Here is a 20,070-nt window from a genome sequence, read left to right on the forward strand (position 1 = left end):
CAAGGGGAAAAGAGGAACATGGCGAGAAAGATGAGGAAAAACGTGGAAGAAGGATGACTAGAAAGATAACCCAGCATGAACAATTAATTAATACGATGGATGTGGAAATCACAGAGGAATTTCTTCTTCGTTACCCAATGGATCAGATTTAATCATGATTTGATTGGGTAGTTTAGGATATGCCAAATATTGTCCCCACCTGTGTAGTAATCTACAACTATATTCACCTGTAAGCGTAGAATCCATTTTTTTCAAGGAACAATGCATTGAAGTGATAAACAATATAGATTGATTCAGGGAACATATGGCACATCCTTTTGCACAGGGGAACAAATTATTGGGACAAAACGACCTAGAGGATGAGAGAATATCAAACTCTTCCTTATTCCTTTAGCTATTATTAACAGCACATTATATGGGGATGACTATGACTCCTAGTCAGTATGCATCATCCGACAAAAGTGCATTTTCATTCAATGGATTGATTCATCGCCCAAGCTAACCGTGGAGCTATGGTTTCTTGGCAAACCGCCCTTAGAGACCCCCCCCCCCCCGGGGGGGGAGGGGGGATATATCGGATATATGAAGTGACTAGAGTAGACCAAGTCTATTAGCGATACTTTGAACTATAACTTTATTAATGCCGAAAGCAAAAGATAAAATAGCAAACTATCCTGATCAAGTACCATATGAAAAGAACAATGTAAGCCAAGTCATGCCAATCTAAGGAGCGCAAACAAAGTACGAAGATCACGGTATATACGAGCACTCCCTACAGAAATAAAGCAAACTTTATGAAATAATTAGGGCATATGACTCATTGAGATTTTAAGTCAAGCAAGTAGCTAGACTAGACTAATCTAGATAGCTTACCACATTTATATCTTATCTTACTGAAATAATGCACAATAATTAGGGAAAAAGTAATATTACAAAAGACAATGTTTATATGAGCACTGAAGAAAGAAATAGAAAGGGTGCAAGGGTTACAGGAGAGTGTGAACATGTAGCTAAGGGATTTCTCATAAATGTAAAAGCATTTTTGTTCTTAAAAATGTATAAAAACCATTTCCCATCTTACAATTTGTGATTGCATTTTTTGGAAAAAAAAATAGAGAAGGAATCCACAAAAGTGCCCAACACAAAGCTTCGGCCATTGCCGTCCCAAGCGTTCAAATTTTCCACCTCGAGGCCTACGGGCGGCCTGTACGATTTACCTGTTGGTTCGGTCGCTCCGTTCCTCCGGCTTCCGCCTTTCCTCGTCGCGGCTATACGGCTATCATACCTACCAGCCACCACACCACCCTTCTCCCACACTTCTCCACCGACTCCTCGAGATGGATCCCGCGCCGGCGACCCCTCGCTGGAACCTGGAGCGGCCGTACCTCACCGGCCGCTTCCATCAGGTACGCCTCCCTTCTCTCCTCCTCCTCCTCCTCCCCTGTCTCGGCTGCCCCCATTGCCGCCTCCGCCTCATCCACCCTCGCGCTCTCTCTCTCGCAGGAGGCCAAGGTGGCTGCGGCGGCGCAGGGGGCCGGATCCAAGCCTTACTCCCTCGACTCCTTCAGGTGATTCGCCGGTTAAAATTTCGCGCGATTTTTTTTTTTTGGTGCTCGCCTCGTGGTTTTTCTGATGCCCCGGAGTTCGTTTGAATCTGCAGCCGCGGCGGCGGCGGCGGCGGCGGCGGCGGCGGCGGCGGCGCTGAGAGTGTCATCGGATCGTACGCCGTCTCAGTGCAGGTACCGGTAGCTTGTACTTTTAGGTTGTTTAGCTGGCTTAATTGGCTTCGAGCGACTACTTTTTTAATGGACCGATGCTAGGGTTTAGGTTCCGGTTCCGCGCTTCTACTTCGAGCTCAATGGTTCGGGTTAATTGGAAGAATTCGTCGTGTTTTTTTTTTCTCTCTACATGTGCATGAACTGTAAATTGTTGTTAACCAGAGTCTGGATTGGAGCTAGGAATGTTATTGAACACTGTATTTTGATTTTTTGGACTGCCTACTTCCTTGAATTCAGAAAACAATATTATGTAACGGTGCTAGGTTAGAATTTTCTTTTGATATTTTGGTTCATGTGGTCAATGTAGTGTGAGTAGATATAGTTTCAGATAATAAAATATTTTGTTACATAACTCGAATCTTCTGTTTGAATTTGAGTGATTCTCAGAGTTTGTTGGTCGGTGGTGTTCATGACATACTGACATGCCGTGCTAAGTACAACATATTTTTTGTAACAATGTCACAAAATAGCTGCATTTTCACTATGTTGCTTTAAGCAGCTATTCTATGAGGCTCAATATTGTAATATCTTCATTTTGCACATCTTTAAAATTATCTGAAGTAATTTAGCTTTCACAAACAACTGAAAAGTGTAACTCCAACCTATCTGTTATTGATTTGCAGGAGCTTTTGGTCATTGATGATTTGTTATCAGCTCTTGTGGGTATTGAGGGACGATACATTTCGATTAAGAGAGTACGGGGAAAGGAGGGGTATGTTGTCTTCCAGATTGATTCTTCAATGGACCTTGCACTCCAGGTAAGGCCTGAAGAGTACAACAACTGGATCATGAATTGCCTCCAAAAAGGAAGATGCATTTGGTACTTAACTCTTTGGGTTTTTGCAGGAATTAACTCGTCGAATTTTTCCCTTATGTGAGGATTTTGTCTTGGTATACCATTTTGTGGAGTCCAGATCACATTTCAAGAGTGGCCTGGTCAACCATGCTCTAGCTGCAGCATTGAGGGCATTCCTCTTGGTAAACTCCCTCTTTCGAGCCAGGAATATTTTAATTAATTTGCCTTGACTACAAGCTTTCTTATGTTTGGAAAAGGCGGCAAAAACGAATATACTAACAATTTCATATTATAGAGTAAAAACAGTAATGCCTGAATCATGAGTTCAAGTGTTCAGTTGTTTATTCTGACATGGAAACATTTGCATAAATTGTATTGGTAGAGAGTAATCTTATTACATTATCCTTAAATTAAAAGAAGGCCTATGTTTTCCAGTATTGGTCCTCATATGTGTATTTGGCACGAAGTTAAGTGTTTTATTTGTTTATCAGGATTATCAGGCAATGGTTGCTCAACTGGAGCACCAGTTCCGTCTTGGGAGACTGTCAGTTCAAGGATTGTGGTTCTTTTGTCAGGTGAGTTTTATTTACTGCATTAATTATTTATCCTGATTTGATTATCATTTTAAGCACAGCAAGTCCTGATGTGCTTTTTGGCAGAGGATGATGAGTTCATTGAACGCACTTGCTGTTCTAGTCGAGAAAGCTATCTCCAATAACACCAGTGGTTCTGCTACACTTAATCTACTTCAAAGTCAGGTATTTCACCTCTGAGATACATTTTTTTTCTTTTGCATCTCTCTTTCTCCAAGTACGAGAATCTGGTGGGTATGAATATCGTTTTCAGTAGGCTCCTGCAATCCAAGCTGAACAGACTGGTTTTCTTATCGGCATAACATATTTCTTTAACATAGCCGATTTCTCAACATTCAGTTTTTTGTTGCCTTTTCATTCTGGTCCACATGATTAGCTCTTTCATCCATGTATTAAATTGCTGTACTCCTTTCAACATAGGCAAAGGCAATGGCTGGCGATAGTGCTGTTCGATCATTACTGGAGAAGATGACAGAGTGTGCAAGTGCAGCGTATCTTAGGATGTTAGAAAGGTTCATCATGTTCATATCTTATTGTCTTAGCTACTTATCGGTTCTTACATTTTGTGTTGAAGTTAACAAGCATTTTGTAATTGCCAGTTCTTAATTGGATTGTAGTGTTAAGACTTAAGACTTGTTTAGATTAAAAACTTAATTAGCTTGTCTGCTGTATTTTGATAATTTCAGCTTCTAATGGGCTTCATTTTAGGTGGGTCTATGAGGGCGTTATAGATGATCCTTACGGTGAATTCTTCATTGCTGAAAACAAATCCTTGCAGAAGGTGCCGAATGACTTAGAATTTCTGGCCTACTTAAATTCCATCGTTCTCTGCATTTTCATAAGACTAGAATACTGGGTTTGTTATATTCTTAAGATAATCAGAGGCTTTCTTTGATTTTGATAGGAGAGCCTTACTCAAGATTATGATGCTAAATATTGGCAGCAAAGATACAGTCTAAAAGATGGCATCCCTAGTTTCCTTACCAATGTTGCCGCCACAATACTGACAACTGGAAAATATCTTAATGTTATGAGAGAATGTGAGTACACTGTCCAGGTATGCATGATTATTTTCTGTGGTTGCATCACTAGATGCTATTTTATATGTGTGTGTTATAAGAACACACTTGTCTTACATACTATGCTTAGGTTCCCTTGTCAGAGAGTTCTAAGCTGATGGGCTTTGGTTCAAACCACCAATATCTTGAATGCATCAAATCTGCGTATGACTTTGCAAGTGGTGAACTCTTGACTCTAATGAAAGATAAGGTTACAATTGTTCATAGCAAATGCACTATTAGATTTCATTTTCTTCTGTGGTCTGGATTCTAATTTTGTTTTATTTACCGTGTAGTATGATCTCATTGGGAAACTGCGATCCCTCAAGCGATATCTACTTCTTGACCAAGTATGGAGAAAATTGTGGAGAACATTTACTCTATTATGTATTATTACTCCACATCAGTACTCTTTAAAATCCACACTCGCTGGGTATATTCTATTAATACAATGATATTGATTGTGACAATGCATGTCATGTTGTCAACTTGAGTTTAAACACATCCATATTTATTTTCCTTGTATTAGTTCTCCAATTTGCTTTCTTTGTTTTGCAGGGTGATTTTCTGGTTCACTTTATGGATATTGCCCGAGAGGAGCTTACAAAGAAACCAGAAGAAATATCTGTTGAAAAACTTCAGGTATCCTGTTGTGCAGTATTGTCTGTCTGTTTCTTGCTATAGTCTCATGGCGGAAACTGATTTTTGACTGCTCTGGTCTAAGCTGATCCTTCTCCAGTGATATGTTATTCCTTCTTCGTTATATGTTCTTTTGAATGAATTGCCATTCTATGTTTGCAGTCTCTTGTTGACATCGCGTTGCGAAGTACAGCAGCTGCTTCAGATCCAAGTCATGAAGACTTGACTTGCTGTGTGGTAAATATATCATCTATGTCTCGTCAAACCGTATTGTGTTTTGTTAATCAATAATATTTCTTTGTCTATTTTTTAACAGGAAAGAAGTTCCCTCCTTAAGAAATTGAGCACCCTGAAAGACTTGGATTGTGCATATCCTTCAGACAAGCTTGTGGCAGCTGATGTTGACCATCCCATGCCGTTAAGTGTGACTGGCTTGGAAACTTTCTGCCTGAGCTACAAGGTTCTATCTTCTGATATTTTTTATTCGTTGTTCTACCTTCTGACAGAGAAATGATATGCCAACTATATATTTCAGGTTCAATGGCCACTATCTCTAGTAATTTCAAGAAAAGCTTTGACAAAATACCAGTTGATTTTTCGGCTGTTGTTCCACTGCAAGCATGTTAGTCGACAATTGTGTACAGCATGGCAAATTCAACAAGTATGAATGAACCTTTTCTTCACCCCCATTATATCAGCTTAATTGTTTTGTGTTTACTCGTTGACTGATGTAGAACTCTCAACCAGGGTTTCCGTTCTGTCAAAATCCTAGGAACACCGGTCCTACGGTCATCAATTCTTTGCCGCAGCATGCTCAAGTTTGTAAACAGCCTTTTACATTATCTAACCTTTGAGGTAAAGCATCCATATCACCATACTAACTGTTACCAAAGGTGAAAAATTGCTAAAGCATTCTTTTGGGTCATCAGGTTCTTGAACCAAATTGGCATTTGATGCATGATCGGCTTCAAACTGCAAGGAGCATAGATGAGGTTTTAACAACGTTCTTATGATGAAGAAAGATGTATTGCGAAAGGGGTACATTACCATTGCTGTTGATGTTGTTTGCAGGTCATACAGATTCATGATTTCTTCCTGCAGAAGTGTCTAAAAGAATGCTTATTGTTGTTGCCTGAACTCCTTGTGGTTCGTCTTCTTGCTCTTTTATATACAGAAGTGTTTGTCGCTGCTGTACGTTATATTTTCCTATTATCTGAGCTCTTTTTGGAGAGAAAAGAATTACCAGTGTTGCAACAACTTTACCTCCTCTTGTTCCTTTTAAAACTTGTTGCTTTCTTGTGAAAGCTGAAAGTAATCACTGATTGAGTTCAGAATTAGATTTCTTGCGATACTGGCATTCCAGTAATGGAAAGTTAGGAACTAGGCAGGTCAGTGATCGGGTCATCTGACTGCAAGATAACAATGGCAACTTGTCTCTTTACTGTTAAAGAAGAAAGTCACTGTCTTTACCACACTGTGTATCCTTAGCTTGATTTGTGTGAATTATATCACCCGGTGACTAGCAGTTTTACCCTTAGCCCTCTGTTTCAAAAATACATGGTAGTTTGTTTTACACTGAAATACTGTAGAAGATTCAATGTTTATTTTATTCTTATTATTAGTATATTTGTCATGTGCAGAAAATCGAGAAGCTGAAAGCTCTGTGTCTCCAGTATGCGACTTCCATCCAGCTATTGATACCATCCATTGATGTTGCTAAGCCTGAAAATACATCAAAATCTAGAATGCCAAGATCAAAAATAAAAGAAACCAAAAACAGAGGCCAGCAACTGAAATTGGCATCGGAAAATGTTGTAATGTCAGAGTCAATCTTGTATGATTCACATATTCAGTCTTTTTCACACAATGTTAATTTTGTATCAATTGAACATCATATGATACAATCTTGGACTGTTTGCTGCAGGAAATTCGAGGCAGAATTCAATTCAGAGCTTCAAAGTCTTATTCCTACGCTGAGTAACAGTTCACAGGCAGAACCATACTTGACTCATCTTGGGCAGTGCATTCTTGGTGTGGGAGTTGATCAATGATTGCTGCGCGCCATGTTCCGCGGACTTCAGACGATTGCTAAGTTTGCATGTGTGTATGTCATCCAGCAGTGTGGAATTCCTCATCCCCGTCAAGGCGGTGTTCTTGTGAATGTATTGAATATTGATGAAATATGCATGGTATGCTTCAGCAAGATAGATAGTACTGTAGGATTTATGTAGTGTTAGTTCTCTTGGTGGTGTTGGGCCGTGGGTAGTTTAGGCGTTTCTACTTTGTTCTGTTTGAAGATTATGATTGAACTCCTACGAAGAGAAACTGCCCTGTGGTACCGCTGCCACCAATGTAACTTGAACTAGATGTGATGAATTAGTGACACCACTAACAATTTGTCTTGGGCCGTTGTTTCCTTGGAAAATATAAAATATGTAGTGGAAATAACTATCGTTGAATTTAAAATGGGCGTCTGATATTTAGTACGTACATATGATTTGCAGTAGTACATTATTTCCCTTGTTTTCCAGCCACGTGCGGGCCGTACGGTTTAGGGCCCCTTTGAATCGTAGGAATGAAAAATCTAAAGAATAGGAAAAACGCAGGATTCTGACAGGAATGCAGGTGTAAAATAGAGGATTGAAAAATACAGGAAAAACATAGAAATGACCGTTTGATTGGACCACAGAAAAAACGCAGGAATCGGATGAGAGATATAGACTCAAAGGAATTTTTCCAAGAGGTTGGACCTCTTGCTAACTTTCTTCCAAAATTTCTATAGGATTACCCATTCCATAGGAATTTTAAAGGATAGTATAGTATTCAATCCTTTGTTTCAAAGGGTTTCATAGGAAATTTTTCCATAGGATTAAAATCCTTCAAATTTCCTACGCTTTTCCTACAACTACAAATCAAATGCGCCCTTAAGCTGAAACGGATTCGCAGCTACTACAAGCCTGCATGGGGTGCCCACTATCGTGCGGCCTGCGACGTGTTGGGCCGGAACGGGATTCACGGGAACGTGCTGCGTGTACCGACGGACCGAGCGACCGACCAATGATGCGGTCAGGCTGCAACGAAAGCTGCCTTGCTACCTAACGCCGCGGACTCGTCCACCGGATAAACGTCGGGTCCATCTCCGTATCACCCGCACTGGATCCGGACTAGTGGCAATTTGCCTAATTCACTCCCCATACAAAGCATAACAAATGGCAAGGGCATAAAAAAAAAGTTCAATGTGTTTGGTGAATGCTGCCCTTTTTTGTAATGTCAATTCGTGGTCCAAGCTGCACTAGTTCAAGTCTTGAAATACCCGTGTAAAATTCGCGGTACATATACAACGCACATATCATATGCTATTATGCTTATTAACCAATCCAAACTCAAATAAGATGCGATTTTCTTCAAGTCTCAGCGATCAATAACCTTATTCTGGGTTAATATCTATACTCTGCTATATTAGTATCTCTGTCTCACTCGACTCTAACGTTACTTAAATACTACTCAGCCCAAAATATAACTACTTCTTATCCTAAAGTATACTCCATCCAAAAAATACCTTTGTACCATTTGAGTACAGTTTCTGGCTCCATCACCAATTAGCCTATCCTCATTTAACTTTTACTCAATCCTACATGAGGCTGTGCTCGGAAGATGATGTTGGGAACAAATCTTATGTGCATGTAAAAAAGAGTACAACTCATTAGCATATATTTAATTAAGTATTAGTTTAAAAACTTAAAAAATATATTATAATAATTTTTAAAGCAACTTTTGTATAGATTTTTTTAGAGAAAAATAATATCGTTTAACAGTTTGAAAAACATGAGTATGAAAATCGAGAGAGGAAAAGTTGGAAACCTACACTACTGAACTCGAACCTAAATGATATCCCATTTGATAATGGGCATGGTAGTTTTTCCCTTTATAATATTGTCAGTTTATCCTACAAAGTGTATTTTACTTACACCAAAGTGTTAGCGCACATAGATTAGAGTCCCTTTGAAATATACAAATTATACAAATATACAATATCTTCAGCATTCCTCAATAGCTATGAAATATACAAATCTTACAAATATACAATTCTTTAAAATTATTTATTAGCAAGTTAGGAAGATTTTAGGCCTCCATAGTTTGGCTAAATATGAATAATACACCATTCGACGTATTAGCAAAATAGTAATAATTTATAGGTAAAATTTTTATATATAAGTTCTTAGCGATTTAAATATCCATATTGAAAAATAAATTTCGATCGAAAAAATTTCAAAATTAACGATGGGGACCTTAATGCCAACAGCCTGCACCCTTCGTTCCATTAAAAAAATAAACTTGTGACTACAAACCTCTGGCGACGTTCCAAAATACAACCATCAGTAAGATTTTCCGGCGACGGCGTTGGCCCGCCGTTGGATCGCAGGGAAATCCGCGTCAGGCGCGGCACACATTACACATACCTCCGTGCTCCATGACTCCGTGTACCCACGGACCCACCATTTTCCTCGCCGCAGTACCGCACCGACCCGCAGTTAGCTCACTTCCCACTCGCCCACTTCCCCCACCCCACTCTGCCTCCGGCCACTGCCGTCTCTCCCATTCCCCCCAACCCCACCACCACCGCGAAACAACAAGACGAAAATCACACGCGGACGCGGCCCGGTCACTCACTCACACGCCGCGGGACGAGACGAAACGGTAAAGAATCCGGCAGCAGCAAGCAGGAGAGCGCGAGCTCGGCGTCCCCGCTCCGCTCCACACGCATTGCCCGCTCGCCCGCCCGCCCGCCCGTGAGCGCGAGCGGCTGGAGCGATGGGGCGGCGCGGGGGCGCGGCGGTGGCGGCGGCGTGCGGGCGGTGGTGCCTGGTGATCCTGGCCGTGGCCTCCGCGCTCGGCGTCTCCGGGCCGGCCTTCTACTGGCGCTACAAGAAGGGCTTCGCCTCCTCCTCCTCCTCCTCCTCGGTCTCCGCTTCCGCTGCGGCCGTCGTCTCCCCCTCCTGCCCGCCCTGCAGCTGCGACTGCCCGCCGCCACTCTCCCTCCAGTCCATCGCCCCCGGTGAGCTCACCTAGTCCCTTCCCTCCCCTCCCGTCAGATCTTGCAACCGCCCGTTCGCCTGATCTGCGCGCGCATAGTTTGTTCGATAAAAATCCAATCCGTAGGTTGAAACTTGCAGCCTGCAACTAGTGTTGTGTCAGATCGATGCGGGAATCATTGCATATTTGCAGTGTATAAGAGCTGAAATCAGTACTAAGTAATAGGAAAACTGAACTAATTTGCGTGCTCTCTACCTTGAACGCTTGTACATCGCTATCAGGCCATCACTGACTGGATTTTGCAATTTTATTCCTTTGCAGGGCTTGTCAACTTCTCAACTTCAGGTTTGAGCTCTTCCTTCCTTCATAGTCCCTTTAGCTGAGCTTCATCTTTATTTATCCAATATTCCCATGAAATCGGTTGAGTATAATTGTTATCTGATGGAAGGGTGGTAGGATTCGTGCTTAAGTCGTATGATGTTTCCGGGACTGAATGGTTTGGTATGCAACCTGTTACCTGTAGTTTTGGGAAGTAACCTCAGCAACTATTTTGATGCCTGGGACGATTAACGTGACTAATTGAGTATTAGGGTAGCTCTTTCAATTATTGTGCTATGTAAATGTGGCACTGTTAAAATGGGGGGAAATTTCATTTGTTGCTAAGAGCACCCCTCTTCGCATACAGATAAAAGGATGTGTTTAAACATTTACTACACCTCTTTGGTGTGTAGCACTAGTATTTGTTGGCACGCATCACACTCACAGAAGCTTAGGACCAAAAATCTGCCTGACTCTGCATACTAACCAGATTTTGGTACTTTGTAGCAACATATTAACAGTATGCACCTTTAAGTGGATTTCTTACTGGTATTTCCAGAAAAAAGAAAGGGGGGTATGACTCAGTGTAGTAATTTATTGTGTTGTGTAGACTAGTTAGTGCAGATAAAGCTAACCATTTCTGTAATAGTTTTCCCCTGAAATACTTGAGCCCCTAAAATTTTGTCTTGCCTGGAGCCCTGGACCTGCACATACTGCTTTTATGATTTCTCCTAACATCTTTGGTACAATGCTCCATTGGATAGGGAAATTCTCTCGTGTTGCTCTGCAAGTAGTTGTTATACCTTTTGTATAAACGACTACATTGCTCCAGTCTTTCTGAGCTGTAGCTAGTGAAATATTTTCAATTCGCTCCTTCCCATGGTTGAATCAATTTTGTTCTACCCCCTTTTTCGTTCACGACAACTGCTTGATCTTATTTTGTTGTACCTCCTTTTTCTTTCATAAAAACTGCCTGACCTTGCTGGTGCCATTAAGCATTTGACTTGAAACATACAGGTTGTGGCAAAAATGACCCTGAACTTAGTAAAGAGATGGAGAAGCAGTTTGTTGATCTTCTTAATGAGGAGCTCAAGCTGCAGCAGATTGTAGCTGAGGAGCATAGCCATCACATGAATGCCACCCTTGTTGAAGCTAAAAGACAAGCTACTCAATACCAGCGAGAGGCAGAGAAGTGTAACGCAGCCACAGAGACTTGCGAGGAAGCTAGGGAGCGGTCTGAAGCGGCAATTTCGAAGGAAAAGAAACTCACAGCATTATGGGAGCAAAGAGCTCGCCAATTGGGTTGGCAGGACTCTAGACCTAGAGTCACAACCATTTGATAGCTTGACATGTCGTTGTATTTCCTTTTTCTTCTACAGGTAAAATTATTTTTGGTAGCTGCTGGATTGCATCCTGCAGCCAAACCGAGCAGTGTTAATTGTACGGCTCCACTTGTAATGTATGTCTATGTATTATCATCAGCTGTGCCAAGAGCAAGAATATCATAGTTAAATGTAACTAGTATACATTTACTCAATGTTCGGATTTATTGTGACATACCGGAGATATGCTGTGGAATGTGGATGACACACTTTGTTTATGATGCAATGTACGCAATTCTAGTCTTAGCTAACTTAAGCTATGCTTTTGTTCTTGTATAACGAAGTATATAAATGGCGCATAATGCATTCTTCCCTATGATTTGTTTTATGGGACATTAGTCATCCTGTGCATTTGCTCCATAAGTCTGGTTCCAAATAGTGATATTTACATGGTTGGAAACCTGACAGATAGCCAACATCTGTGTTATGTTGGTCAACAGAAGTGTATTGGAACACGTGTGTAGCAAACTTCATTTTAGCGGTGACAGATGAGTTCCTGTCTTCCTAGAGGACCTTAGACATCAATTCGTTTAAAAAATATTTACACATTTGCGTTGCGTTTAAAAAAATTAAATTGTTGCGTTGTAGCAAACATCATCATTTTGTGAACCAGATGAGTTAGTTACAAGGACGGACAAATTCTCAATACTCTTTTCAAAAAAGAAAATAAATTCTCAGCAAATTTTAAAGAATGGAACCGGAACAAAGTTCTCAACGAATAAAAAGAAAATCTCCAAAACAAAATGGCAAAATCAAATAAATTCTCAGCAACTTTTAAAGAATGGAAACGGAACAAAGTTCTCAACAAATAAAAAGAAAATCTCCAAAAACAAATGGCACAATTCAAAAGTTATCAACAAATAAAAAGAAAATCTCCAAAAACAAAATGGCACAATTCAAAAAATTATGGCCCATGCAGGTCTCGAACCTGCGACCTTCGCGTTATTAGCACGACGCTCTAACCAGCTGAGCTAATAGGCCAATTCGATAAATTTGTGTTACTTACTGTATCCAAGGCTATTGGCCATTATCCTCTCTCGAACCTACGTTACCCTGCACGCTTGTGTATTTTCATCATCGAAGCCATGAAGATCCCACGCCGAGCGTACCGGCCTCTGAATCTCATGAGCCACATCTCCTCCTCCTCCTCCTCCATCGTAATAACACGGAGCGTAATAACCGTAGTGCCCCACGCCGCCGCGCCTCTGAAACTCATGAGCCACATCTGCTGTTCCTCCTCCTCCATTGTCCGGCGGAGGCACAGGCACCAGATGATCATAGCAACTCGGAACGTAAGCGCAAGGCACAGGCACCAGATGGTGATGATGACGATGATGATAATACGGGACGTAGTAGCCGTGCCTCTGGAACTCGTGATGAGCCTGCGCATCTGCTCCTCCTCCTCCGTCTTCCTCGTGATCATCATCTTCTTCCTCGAGAGCCAGGATCTCGACCTTCTTCCCGGTCTTCTTCTTGATCCGCCTCACCGCCTTCTCCGGCTCGAAGTCGCCGCCGCCCGTCACCGTCACCTTGTTCTCTCCCCTCTCCACCTCGACTTTCTCGACTCCTGCGTAAGTGTAGTTGGTCGAAATCTCAGGTAATATGCTTTGAGCTGAAGATTAAATAGGATGTGTCTTTTGGTGGTTTTGGTTTGTTATTAATTAGTTACCGTCGATTTTCTCTATGGCTCGGCGAACAGATCGTTCACAGGCTTTGCAATGCATGTAGATTCTCAGTTCTAGTTTGATGCTCTGTACAAGGAAAACAAACAGTAAGACGGTGTGGTTAAACGGAAATGATGGTGGTGATTAAATTGGTGCTTTGGAGTTCGTCCATGTGCGTAGTATGTACGAGTTCGCAACTTGGCAAGAAAACTTACGTTCGTGGAGCTAGCATTTTCTTCATCCATGATGCCGGCCTACTGAACACGGTACGGTAAGATGTAGTATGAAAATCACCCTGAAAATGTGGAACATGTAGTCAGGTAGAAAGCAAATTCAGATGGGCAGAAGTAGTAAAATCCATAATATGGTTTCGACATTCCAATCAAAGTCACATGTGAAAATTCTTCTTTTTTTTGGATAAGAAGTCACAATGTCTTTGAACCACAATTATAAATTCCCAAGCGCATTTCATGCAGATTAACCAAAGACATACAGTCAATCACAACCAATGAAAACTCGCATGCTGGAGCAAAATTTTCAGAAAAATGCATAATTAAGTTTCATGCATGCAAAGTTAGCTATCCTCCTTCACCTGGTCGTCTCATTCATCGATCCATGCCGATCGCGTGCTCTCTCCTGGCCACCGCAACGCCTGAGAAAACGCGAAAGACCTGACAATTACACGGATTGGTAGAGGTAATAATCTAGCTGTTCTTGCGCCAATGTTCAGGGAAGAAAGAGAATCTCTTCTATTTACCCGCTCTCGCTGTCCTAAGAATTCGATCGACCCTGTTTGGGAAGTCGCATTGACCATCAAACCACTTCTCGGCCGATCCCGTCGGGACCGGGTTGTCTATTTATGAGGTGATAAAGAGTGATAGGACTAGAAGTGGGGGAGAAGAGGTCGCCGGAAAGAATAACCTGCTAGCTTCACGCGATCACTCCCGGCCGCAGCCTAAATTCGCGTGTCGTTGACAGGAGGCTCCTCCTCTGAAATCTTGTGGCAGAATTATTCCTCTGCATGCGGTTGTTGCGGCATTGTTCCTCTGCATAAGAGGCAGCGGAGACGGACGGCGTCGCCGCTTCTTTGGACGGGCCCGCCGGCGAGAGCGCGAGGACGGGGCTCGCCGGAGCTCCGGGCCGGTGGTGGTAGGGACGGAGGTTCGGGAGGCGGGGGAGAAGAAGGCTGTACGTAATGCGGCCCATGGTTCCTGGGCCTGAAGTAGTTGTGCCGTAGCAGGAGGCCCACAACCGCGGCGACGGGGTTGAGCCGGAATGGGGGTTTTCACGGATTATTTTTTTTTTCATTTTTATTTACTTTCTAAATGTTTTTAAAAATAAATTAATTTTTCAAAGTTTTGCAAAAATATACTCCTCCCGCTATAGCATAGAGCGGAAAATATAAAACGTCCTCCTCTCCTACAATAGGACGGACTATGTGACGTAGCACAATGCGAAAGGACGTACCATGGTGATTTTGCAGGCGGCCCTCTTCGCGTCCTCCCAAAGGCGATTTAGTTTGCGGACATTAGCAATAGTGTGTTGATGTATAGGATACACCATGGTAATTTTGCATGCAACCCCCTCCAAGTGATAAATCGTCTTAGGGAAGGGATAAATTGCTCTAGAGAAGATCAGAAGAGTTATAAGGAGCCACCTACAAAATCATCATGCACGCCCCTCTTGTGGAGCATCACATCATATAGAATGCTTTATTGTAGGTTGATTTATATGCCTTACCTTACGATAGAACGGATGGAACCGATTTATATGCACCACCCAACGGTAGGATGGAATGAGTTTATTTCTTGTAAAACTTTGAAATAAGAATTTATATTTTAAATCTTTTAAAAAATAAATATAAAAATAAAATGAATCGTTCTCACGTGTGTGACGTATTTTTTTCAGCCAGATCCCTAGTTTGGATCGCGATTATTCGTTGCTATCCTTAATTTCGCGAAGAAGCCCTAATTTTCGATCATGGAATTTTTCAAAAACGTACTCCAGGCCAGTAGACCAGGAGTGCTATTAATCCTGTAACTTTGCAAACGAGACCCTATTTGGATCTTTATTATTGCTTACGATCCTCAGTTCAGACTTCAGAGAGAGCCATAGCCAGCACGCCGCTCCCCGCCGCCGCCTCTTCGCTCGTCTCCGTCGAGTCCGTCACGCAGGTAAAATCCCCCGCCGCTGACTCGCGCGCTGATCTCGTGTGTGTTTTGGTCCCGATTTGGGCCGAGTTTGATCGGCATGCCGCCTGGGTGGTGTTGATTCGGGTGGCCTTCCGCAGGGGATAGTTGGGGGGATCGATCCACTGGTTCTCGAATTGCCATAGTACTTGCTTTAGAGGTAGCGGTTTCACTTGTGTGATCGACCAATCAGCCATTTCTGCTCGATTAAATTCGGCCAGACCTGTGTAAATTGGGGTTTACGCGAACCGAGGAGGTGTTGTAGCTGTGAGTATTCATGCCACATGCCCACATTGATCAAATTATGCTCTTCAAACACATGAATCTACTAAATTTAGAAGAAAGAAAAAAAAACAGAGGGGCTGGCAATTTCATAGTGGATTCATTTATTTTTGTCATCTCATTTTTCTAAGTTCTTAAGGAAATGTTGTGCAAATTAAGCAGAAACTGTAATACCCCAATGTGGTTTCGTATTAGCACCTGTTTGTGTGACAGGAGATTCTCAGATTTTAGATTTGAGGACCATCAATCCCTCACTACTTCACTAGCATCTACTTGTCATGGGATAAATCTGAAGTCCCAAGACCTGTATAAACGAAATTTCTCCAATTCTCATGCAGATCTTAGTAAACTTTGGTCTCTTTGTTTCATCCAGATCGGGAGAGGTTTGACAGTGCAATGTAATCGATAAGCAAAACCGACAGATACACCAAATGGCACGCCTGTGCAGCTTCTTGTTTGCAATGATGTGATCTGGCAGAAAGAAGGCTTGTTGGTTGAGACTGCAGTAGCCTTGGGCAGATACACTTGATGATTTATTGATGCAGAAATTAGTGCTTAGCAACATAATGTTGTCTGTGTACTTTATTAAGCTAAATGGACAATAAATATGCTGATACAATCAGCATGCCATTCCTCGAAACGAAGTACTAAAGAGAATAAATATCGAAGAGGTTTTTCAGCAAATAGCTATGTCTTCCTCGATGAGAAGAGGTAGGAGCATTCTCTTTCATAGTTGTTTGAATCGAGTTATAATGAATCCCTGAATGTTGATGAAGCCTCTATGCCTAATCTGCAGCAAACCCAGGAGTTAGAGCAGTCAGGAAGCCCTGGAGAGAAAGCAGTCCAAGGCTCCAAGCTAGTAGTTTTTTCAAGAAGAGAAACCTGTGACCTTTTGGTGCAATGTCCTCTTTGGGAGATGTTCTGCACAACATCTTGTGAATTGTGATGCTAGATTTCATTTCCTGTTGCTTGCTTTGCTTCCAGCTGACTGTATATACATATAGGTGCTGGTATTTCTGGCTCTGTGTGCAGCAGATTGCTTGTCATGTGCTTTTTTTTTTTTTTTTCAGAATGCTCTACTGATTACATATTTACATCTTCCCAGAAATCTTGTTTATCAAAGTCAGATTTTTGCACATTTTTTTTGGAGAGATCCTTTGCACATTTTACTCGTCTACTCATCTGACTAATTATTATTTTTTTATCATTTCAGCTTGGTTTCATGACTCTCACCTAGCACAAGCTCCCGGTCTGACTCAAGCCGAGTGGGCTGGGCCTGGGCCGCATCACGCAGGCACACGAGCTGGGATGGGATCATTTGGACTCCTCCAGTTCGCGCCTTATATAATGACCTCACGCACGTTGGCTCGTCAATCATCATCGGAGCAGACACGAGAGCGGCGATCTCATCTCAGGCGCAACGCTCTGCAAGTCTCGGAGCGCTGCCGGAGCTGGTCGCTGCACGGCGAGCTATTCGGCGATGGATCAGGGGAGCTCTTCGTCGATGTCCTCGTGCTCTTCTTCCACGACGGCGTCTACCGGGCCCGATCAAAGAAGATTGTCGGCGGCGGCACCGACGTTCGACCCGTCTATGGCCTCGAGTTCGTCCATGGCGGCTACGACGGCGGGCGTTCCAGGGAGCTCGCCGGCAATGGCGCCTCTGCTTACCTCTGCGAGGATGTCCTCGGGCTCTTCCGCAAGTTCCACTACTTCGTTCGACCCAGCAGGATCGTCGGCGTTGGCACCTGCGCGCTCCCCGAGGCCTGGATTGTCGGCGTCGGCACCTGCGTTCTACCCGACGACGGCCTCGAGCTCTTCCACGCCGGTTATGCCGGCCGTTCCAGGGTTCTTGCCGCAGATTCCTGAGCCCACCGCTTCTTGTTCCGGTAAGCTTCGAAAGGAGTTCTTTGTGTATCTTTTTGTTGTTTCGAATTGTGATTTTCTTCCTGGTTCTTGTGGATCGATGAATCCTTTTTGCTTCGATTCCCAAGTGCTTATCTTGCCTCTCCCGAATCTTTTGATCTTTGGGTTCTGCGGAATCTTTCATGGTTCTTGTTTTCTTGTTTTTTTTTTTGGCTCATCTTGGCTTTCCTGCATAATCACCTTCTTGTTTTCTTGGTTCTGGGTTTTAACTCTTCGTGTTTATTTGGAATCCTTTTCTTGAAGGAGACAAAACGTGATATTTTTTTTATAAAAATGATATTAGCGATTTCACTGATGAATCTTTGAGAATTTTCTTGGTCCTGTATGAAAAAAAATGCCATCTTTTGTTTGATGTTCGGTAGTCTTTCACATTTTCCTTGCCTTAGATAGTTTGCTGTCATTTTATCTCGGGCAGCGATTAATTATCGTGATATCTTGATCAGACTTTCCTCCGGAGATGCTCTGGCATCATCCTTGTGGAGAACAGAAGATCAAAGGAGGACGGCCGGACCTTCTTGGTCGTGAGTTTGGTATTCTTGCTGAACAGAAGAGGTTGATTCAGAGACATTTAGATCTGAAAGAAGAAATGCATTTGCGCCATAACAAGGAGATCGAGAATGCCTTCATTTCGGAGACAAGGCTGGCCCGAGGTGTGGAGCAAGATCTGCTTGGGGACTGCAAGAAGGCCGTGCTAGTGCAGCAAGATCAATCTGGAAAAGAAGAAGAAAGTCATCAGTGCCTGAGGCAGCTGCAAGACGTCAACGGCGAGCAGCTTGTGGGGGTGCCGAAGCTGGTAAGTCTGGAATCAATTGAACTACCGGTAATGTTGAATAGGAGGGTTATTAGCATGAATTGTTGAATTTAGGAAAAAAAACAACAACTGCATTTGGAGATATTTTAAAACATAAGTACACATTACATGCTTGAGAAATATGCAGATTTGCAAGTGAGTCCCCTACAGAAAAGCTACTGTTACACTATCGGTAATGTTGAATAGGAGGGCTATTAGCATGAATTGTTGAATTTAGTAAAATGACACCAGCATTTGGATATACTCCCTCCGTTTCATATTTATAAGTCACTTTGACTTTTTTTCCTAATTTTTTTCGAGAATGCGCAAAAGATTTGCGCATCTTTGTATTATGATTAGGGAATTAAGTCAACAACTTACAAACCAACCTGAACAGAAAAAAGAAACAAAGAGAAACTTTATTAAGTTTGACCAAGTTTATAGAAGAATTTAGCAACATTTAAAACACCAAATTAGTTTCATCAAATCTCATTGTATATATTATGATAATATATTTGTTTTGTGTTGAAAATGATAATATGTTTTGCTATAAACTTTGTCAAACTTAAAAAAGTTTAACTAAAAAAAATCAAAATGACTTGTAATATGAAATGGAGGGAGTGTTTTAAAACAAGGAAGAAGTACACACTTGAGAAATGTGCAGATTTGCAAAATTGCAAGTGAGTCTCCTATAGGAAAGCTACTGTTAGGAAGTATAGTTGGGTTGGCACTTACAGCTTAAGACATGCTTTGCTGTTATTTGTCAGGGTCTTCCTGGAGCTGAAGAAAACGTTGCATGCAACAACACTGCTTCCCATAAAGAATTCAGTGAATTTCCAGGTCCAGATATTAAGGTATATCCATGTCACAGAAGTGTCAATGTCAGATACTGCAATTCATGGCAGCTTGGAAATAGTTTACCGACATTCATGCCTCATGCTGCTTAGACCATCTTATAAAATGCTGCAATAGTATTCAGGTCATCTTGCAAGGATGATAACCATATTTACGATACGCTTCTGACTGCAGTTTGGGAGCATCAACATCAGAGATATACCATTGCTGCAGGGAAGGCAAGCTGCAGTTATTCTGCCCAATCCTCAGCTAGATAGAAGAACTTCTGGTTTAACTCCAGCTGGAGCCAGTTCCCTGGATCAGGAGACAGATCAGGAGCTGAATGAAAAGCTTTTGTAGTAGTTATGAAATAGTTACTCAGATCGTGCTCCTGTGAACTTGTGCAGTTGTGTTGTGCTGTACTTACAAATCTGTCTTAAATTGGGCATTTGTCATGCTGAAAAGAACCCGCTGAAGATAGTGGTAAACTGGTACACAAAATTCTGTCTTGAAACACCCATTAGGCCATTAGGCCCATTAGTCAGCAAGAACATGTTGAAGGCAGTGTCACCCTGCTGTGCATTATATAACTCAGAATAGCAAGTATTCTTTGGCTGTTTGTACTGAACAATAGCTCTGGTAGCTACATTCTGTAAATTTTTTTGCCTTCTGGAAATGAAAATCAGCAAGAACATATACTGTCACCCTCCTGTGTATAATGCAATGTAGAAAAGTGAGTATTCTTTGATTGTTGTTCTGAACAATAGCTCTTTTAGCTACACTGTGCATT

General features: G+C 42.1%; 4 protein-coding genes and 1 non-coding gene across 6 annotated transcripts; 3 read left to right on the forward strand and 2 right to left on the reverse strand.

Moving 5' to 3' along the window:
• Positions 1–1,224: 1,224 nt before the first annotated feature.
• On the forward strand, positions 1,225–7,312 carry LOC127770550 (gamma-tubulin complex component 2). Its single transcript, XM_052296310.1, has 21 exons — positions 1,225–1,406; positions 1,504–1,568; positions 1,661–1,739; positions 2,402–2,536; positions 2,625–2,756; positions 3,066–3,149; positions 3,234–3,332; positions 3,588–3,679; positions 3,876–3,948; positions 4,072–4,224; positions 4,317–4,436; positions 4,522–4,575; positions 4,784–4,867; positions 5,027–5,101; positions 5,181–5,324; positions 5,400–5,525; positions 5,612–5,719; positions 5,794–5,856; positions 5,936–6,010; positions 6,505–6,698; positions 6,789–7,312. Exons 1-21 carry the CDS (start codon positions 1,338–1,340, stop codon positions 6,913–6,915), a joined length of 2,151 nt encoding a protein of 716 aa, XP_052152270.1. The 5' UTR covers positions 1,225–1,337; the 3' UTR covers positions 6,916–7,312.
• Positions 7,313–9,487: 2,175 nt separating this feature from the next.
• On the forward strand, positions 9,488–11,816 carry LOC127770551 (uncharacterized). The gene is made up of 3 exons (XM_052296311.1): positions 9,488–9,920; positions 10,220–10,243; positions 11,234–11,816. The coding sequence occupies exons 1-3, from the start codon at positions 9,677–9,679 to the stop codon at positions 11,554–11,556; spliced, it is 591 nt and encodes a 196-aa protein (XP_052152271.1). The 5' UTR covers positions 9,488–9,676; the 3' UTR covers positions 11,557–11,816.
• A 624-nt stretch (positions 11,817–12,440) lies between these two features.
• Positions 12,441–14,038, reverse strand: LOC127772123 (heavy metal-associated isoprenylated plant protein 7-like). The gene is made up of 4 exons (XM_052298109.1): positions 13,855–14,038; positions 13,478–13,557; positions 13,268–13,349; positions 12,441–13,165 (listed from the first exon to the last, which is right to left on the reverse strand). The coding sequence occupies exons 2-4, from the start codon at positions 13,505–13,507 to the stop codon at positions 12,642–12,644; spliced, it is 636 nt and encodes a 211-aa protein (XP_052154069.1). The 5' UTR covers positions 13,508–13,557; positions 13,855–14,038; the 3' UTR covers positions 12,441–12,641.
• TRNAI-AAU (transfer RNA isoleucine (anticodon AAU)) lies at positions 12,506–12,579 on the reverse strand. Its single transcript has one exon. It is a non-coding gene; the product is annotated as a tRNA-Ile (tRNA).
• A 1,300-nt stretch (positions 14,039–15,338) lies between the features above and the next one.
• LOC127769894 (uncharacterized) lies at positions 15,339–19,985 on the forward strand. 2 transcript variants are annotated; one of them, XM_052295553.1, is made up of 7 exons: positions 15,339–15,436; positions 16,107–16,444; positions 16,530–16,737; positions 16,947–17,619; positions 18,100–18,449; positions 19,214–19,300; positions 19,476–19,985. In XM_052295553.1, the coding sequence occupies exons 4-7, from the start codon at positions 17,214–17,216 to the stop codon at positions 19,638–19,640; spliced, it is 1,008 nt and encodes a 335-aa protein (XP_052151513.1). In that variant the 5' UTR covers positions 15,339–15,436; positions 16,107–16,444; positions 16,530–16,737; positions 16,947–17,213; the 3' UTR covers positions 19,641–19,985. The 2 variants fall into 2 exon arrangements, with proteins under 2 accessions (XP_052151513.1, XP_052151512.1); XM_052295552.1 differs by having other exon boundaries at positions 16,530–17,619.
• The last annotated feature ends 85 nt before the right edge of the window (positions 19,986–20,070 follow it).

The sequence above is a fragment of the Oryza glaberrima genome, chromosome 4, assembly GCF_000147395.1.
Source record: "Oryza glaberrima chromosome 4, OglaRS2, whole genome shotgun sequence".
Taxonomy (NCBI): Eukaryota; Viridiplantae; Streptophyta; class Magnoliopsida; order Poales; family Poaceae; genus Oryza; species Oryza glaberrima.

Excerpts from the sequence above, each read along its gene's own strand:
- LOC127770550 (XM_052296310.1), top strand. The coding sequence starts at position 1,338 with ATGGATCCCGCGCCGGCGACCCCTCGCTGGAACCTGGAGCGGCCGTAC. Across the intron at positions 1,407-1,503 it reads TCACCGGCCGCTTCCATCAG|GAGGCCAAGGTGGCTGCGGC; the intron begins GTACGCCTCCCT and ends TCTCTCTCGCAG. Across the intron at positions 3,949-4,071 it reads AAAACAAATCCTTGCAGAAG|GAGAGCCTTACTCAAGATTA; the intron begins GTGCCGAATGAC and ends TGATTTTGATAG.
- LOC127770551 (XM_052296311.1), top strand. The coding sequence starts at position 9,677 with ATGGGGCGGCGCGGGGGCGCGGCGGTGGCGGCGGCGTGCGGGCGGTGG. Across the intron at positions 9,921-10,219 it reads CCTCCAGTCCATCGCCCCCG|GGCTTGTCAACTTCTCAACT; the intron begins GTGAGCTCACCT and ends ATTCCTTTGCAG. Across the intron at positions 10,244-11,233 it reads TGTCAACTTCTCAACTTCAG|GTTGTGGCAAAAATGACCCT; the intron begins GTTTGAGCTCTT and ends TGAAACATACAG.
- LOC127772123 (XM_052298109.1), bottom strand. The coding sequence starts at position 13,507 with ATGGATGAAGAAAATGCTAGCTCCACGAAC. Across the intron at positions 13,350-13,477 it reads AAAATGCTAGCTCCACGAAC|AGCATCAAACTAGAACTGAG; the intron begins GTAAGTTTTCTT and ends TTCCTTGTACAG. Across the intron at positions 13,166-13,267 it reads AGCCATAGAGAAAATCGACG|GAGTCGAGAAAGTCGAGGTG; the intron begins GTAACTAATTAA and ends ACACTTACGCAG.
- LOC127769894 (XM_052295552.1), top strand. The coding sequence starts at position 17,214 with ATGGATCAGGGGAGCTCTTCGTCGATGTCCTCGTGCTCTTCTTCCACG. Across the intron at positions 17,620-18,099 it reads GCCCACCGCTTCTTGTTCCG|ACTTTCCTCCGGAGATGCTC; the intron begins GTAAGCTTCGAA and ends TATCTTGATCAG. Across the intron at positions 19,301-19,475 it reads TTCCAGGTCCAGATATTAAG|TTTGGGAGCATCAACATCAG; the intron begins GTATATCCATGT and ends TTCTGACTGCAG.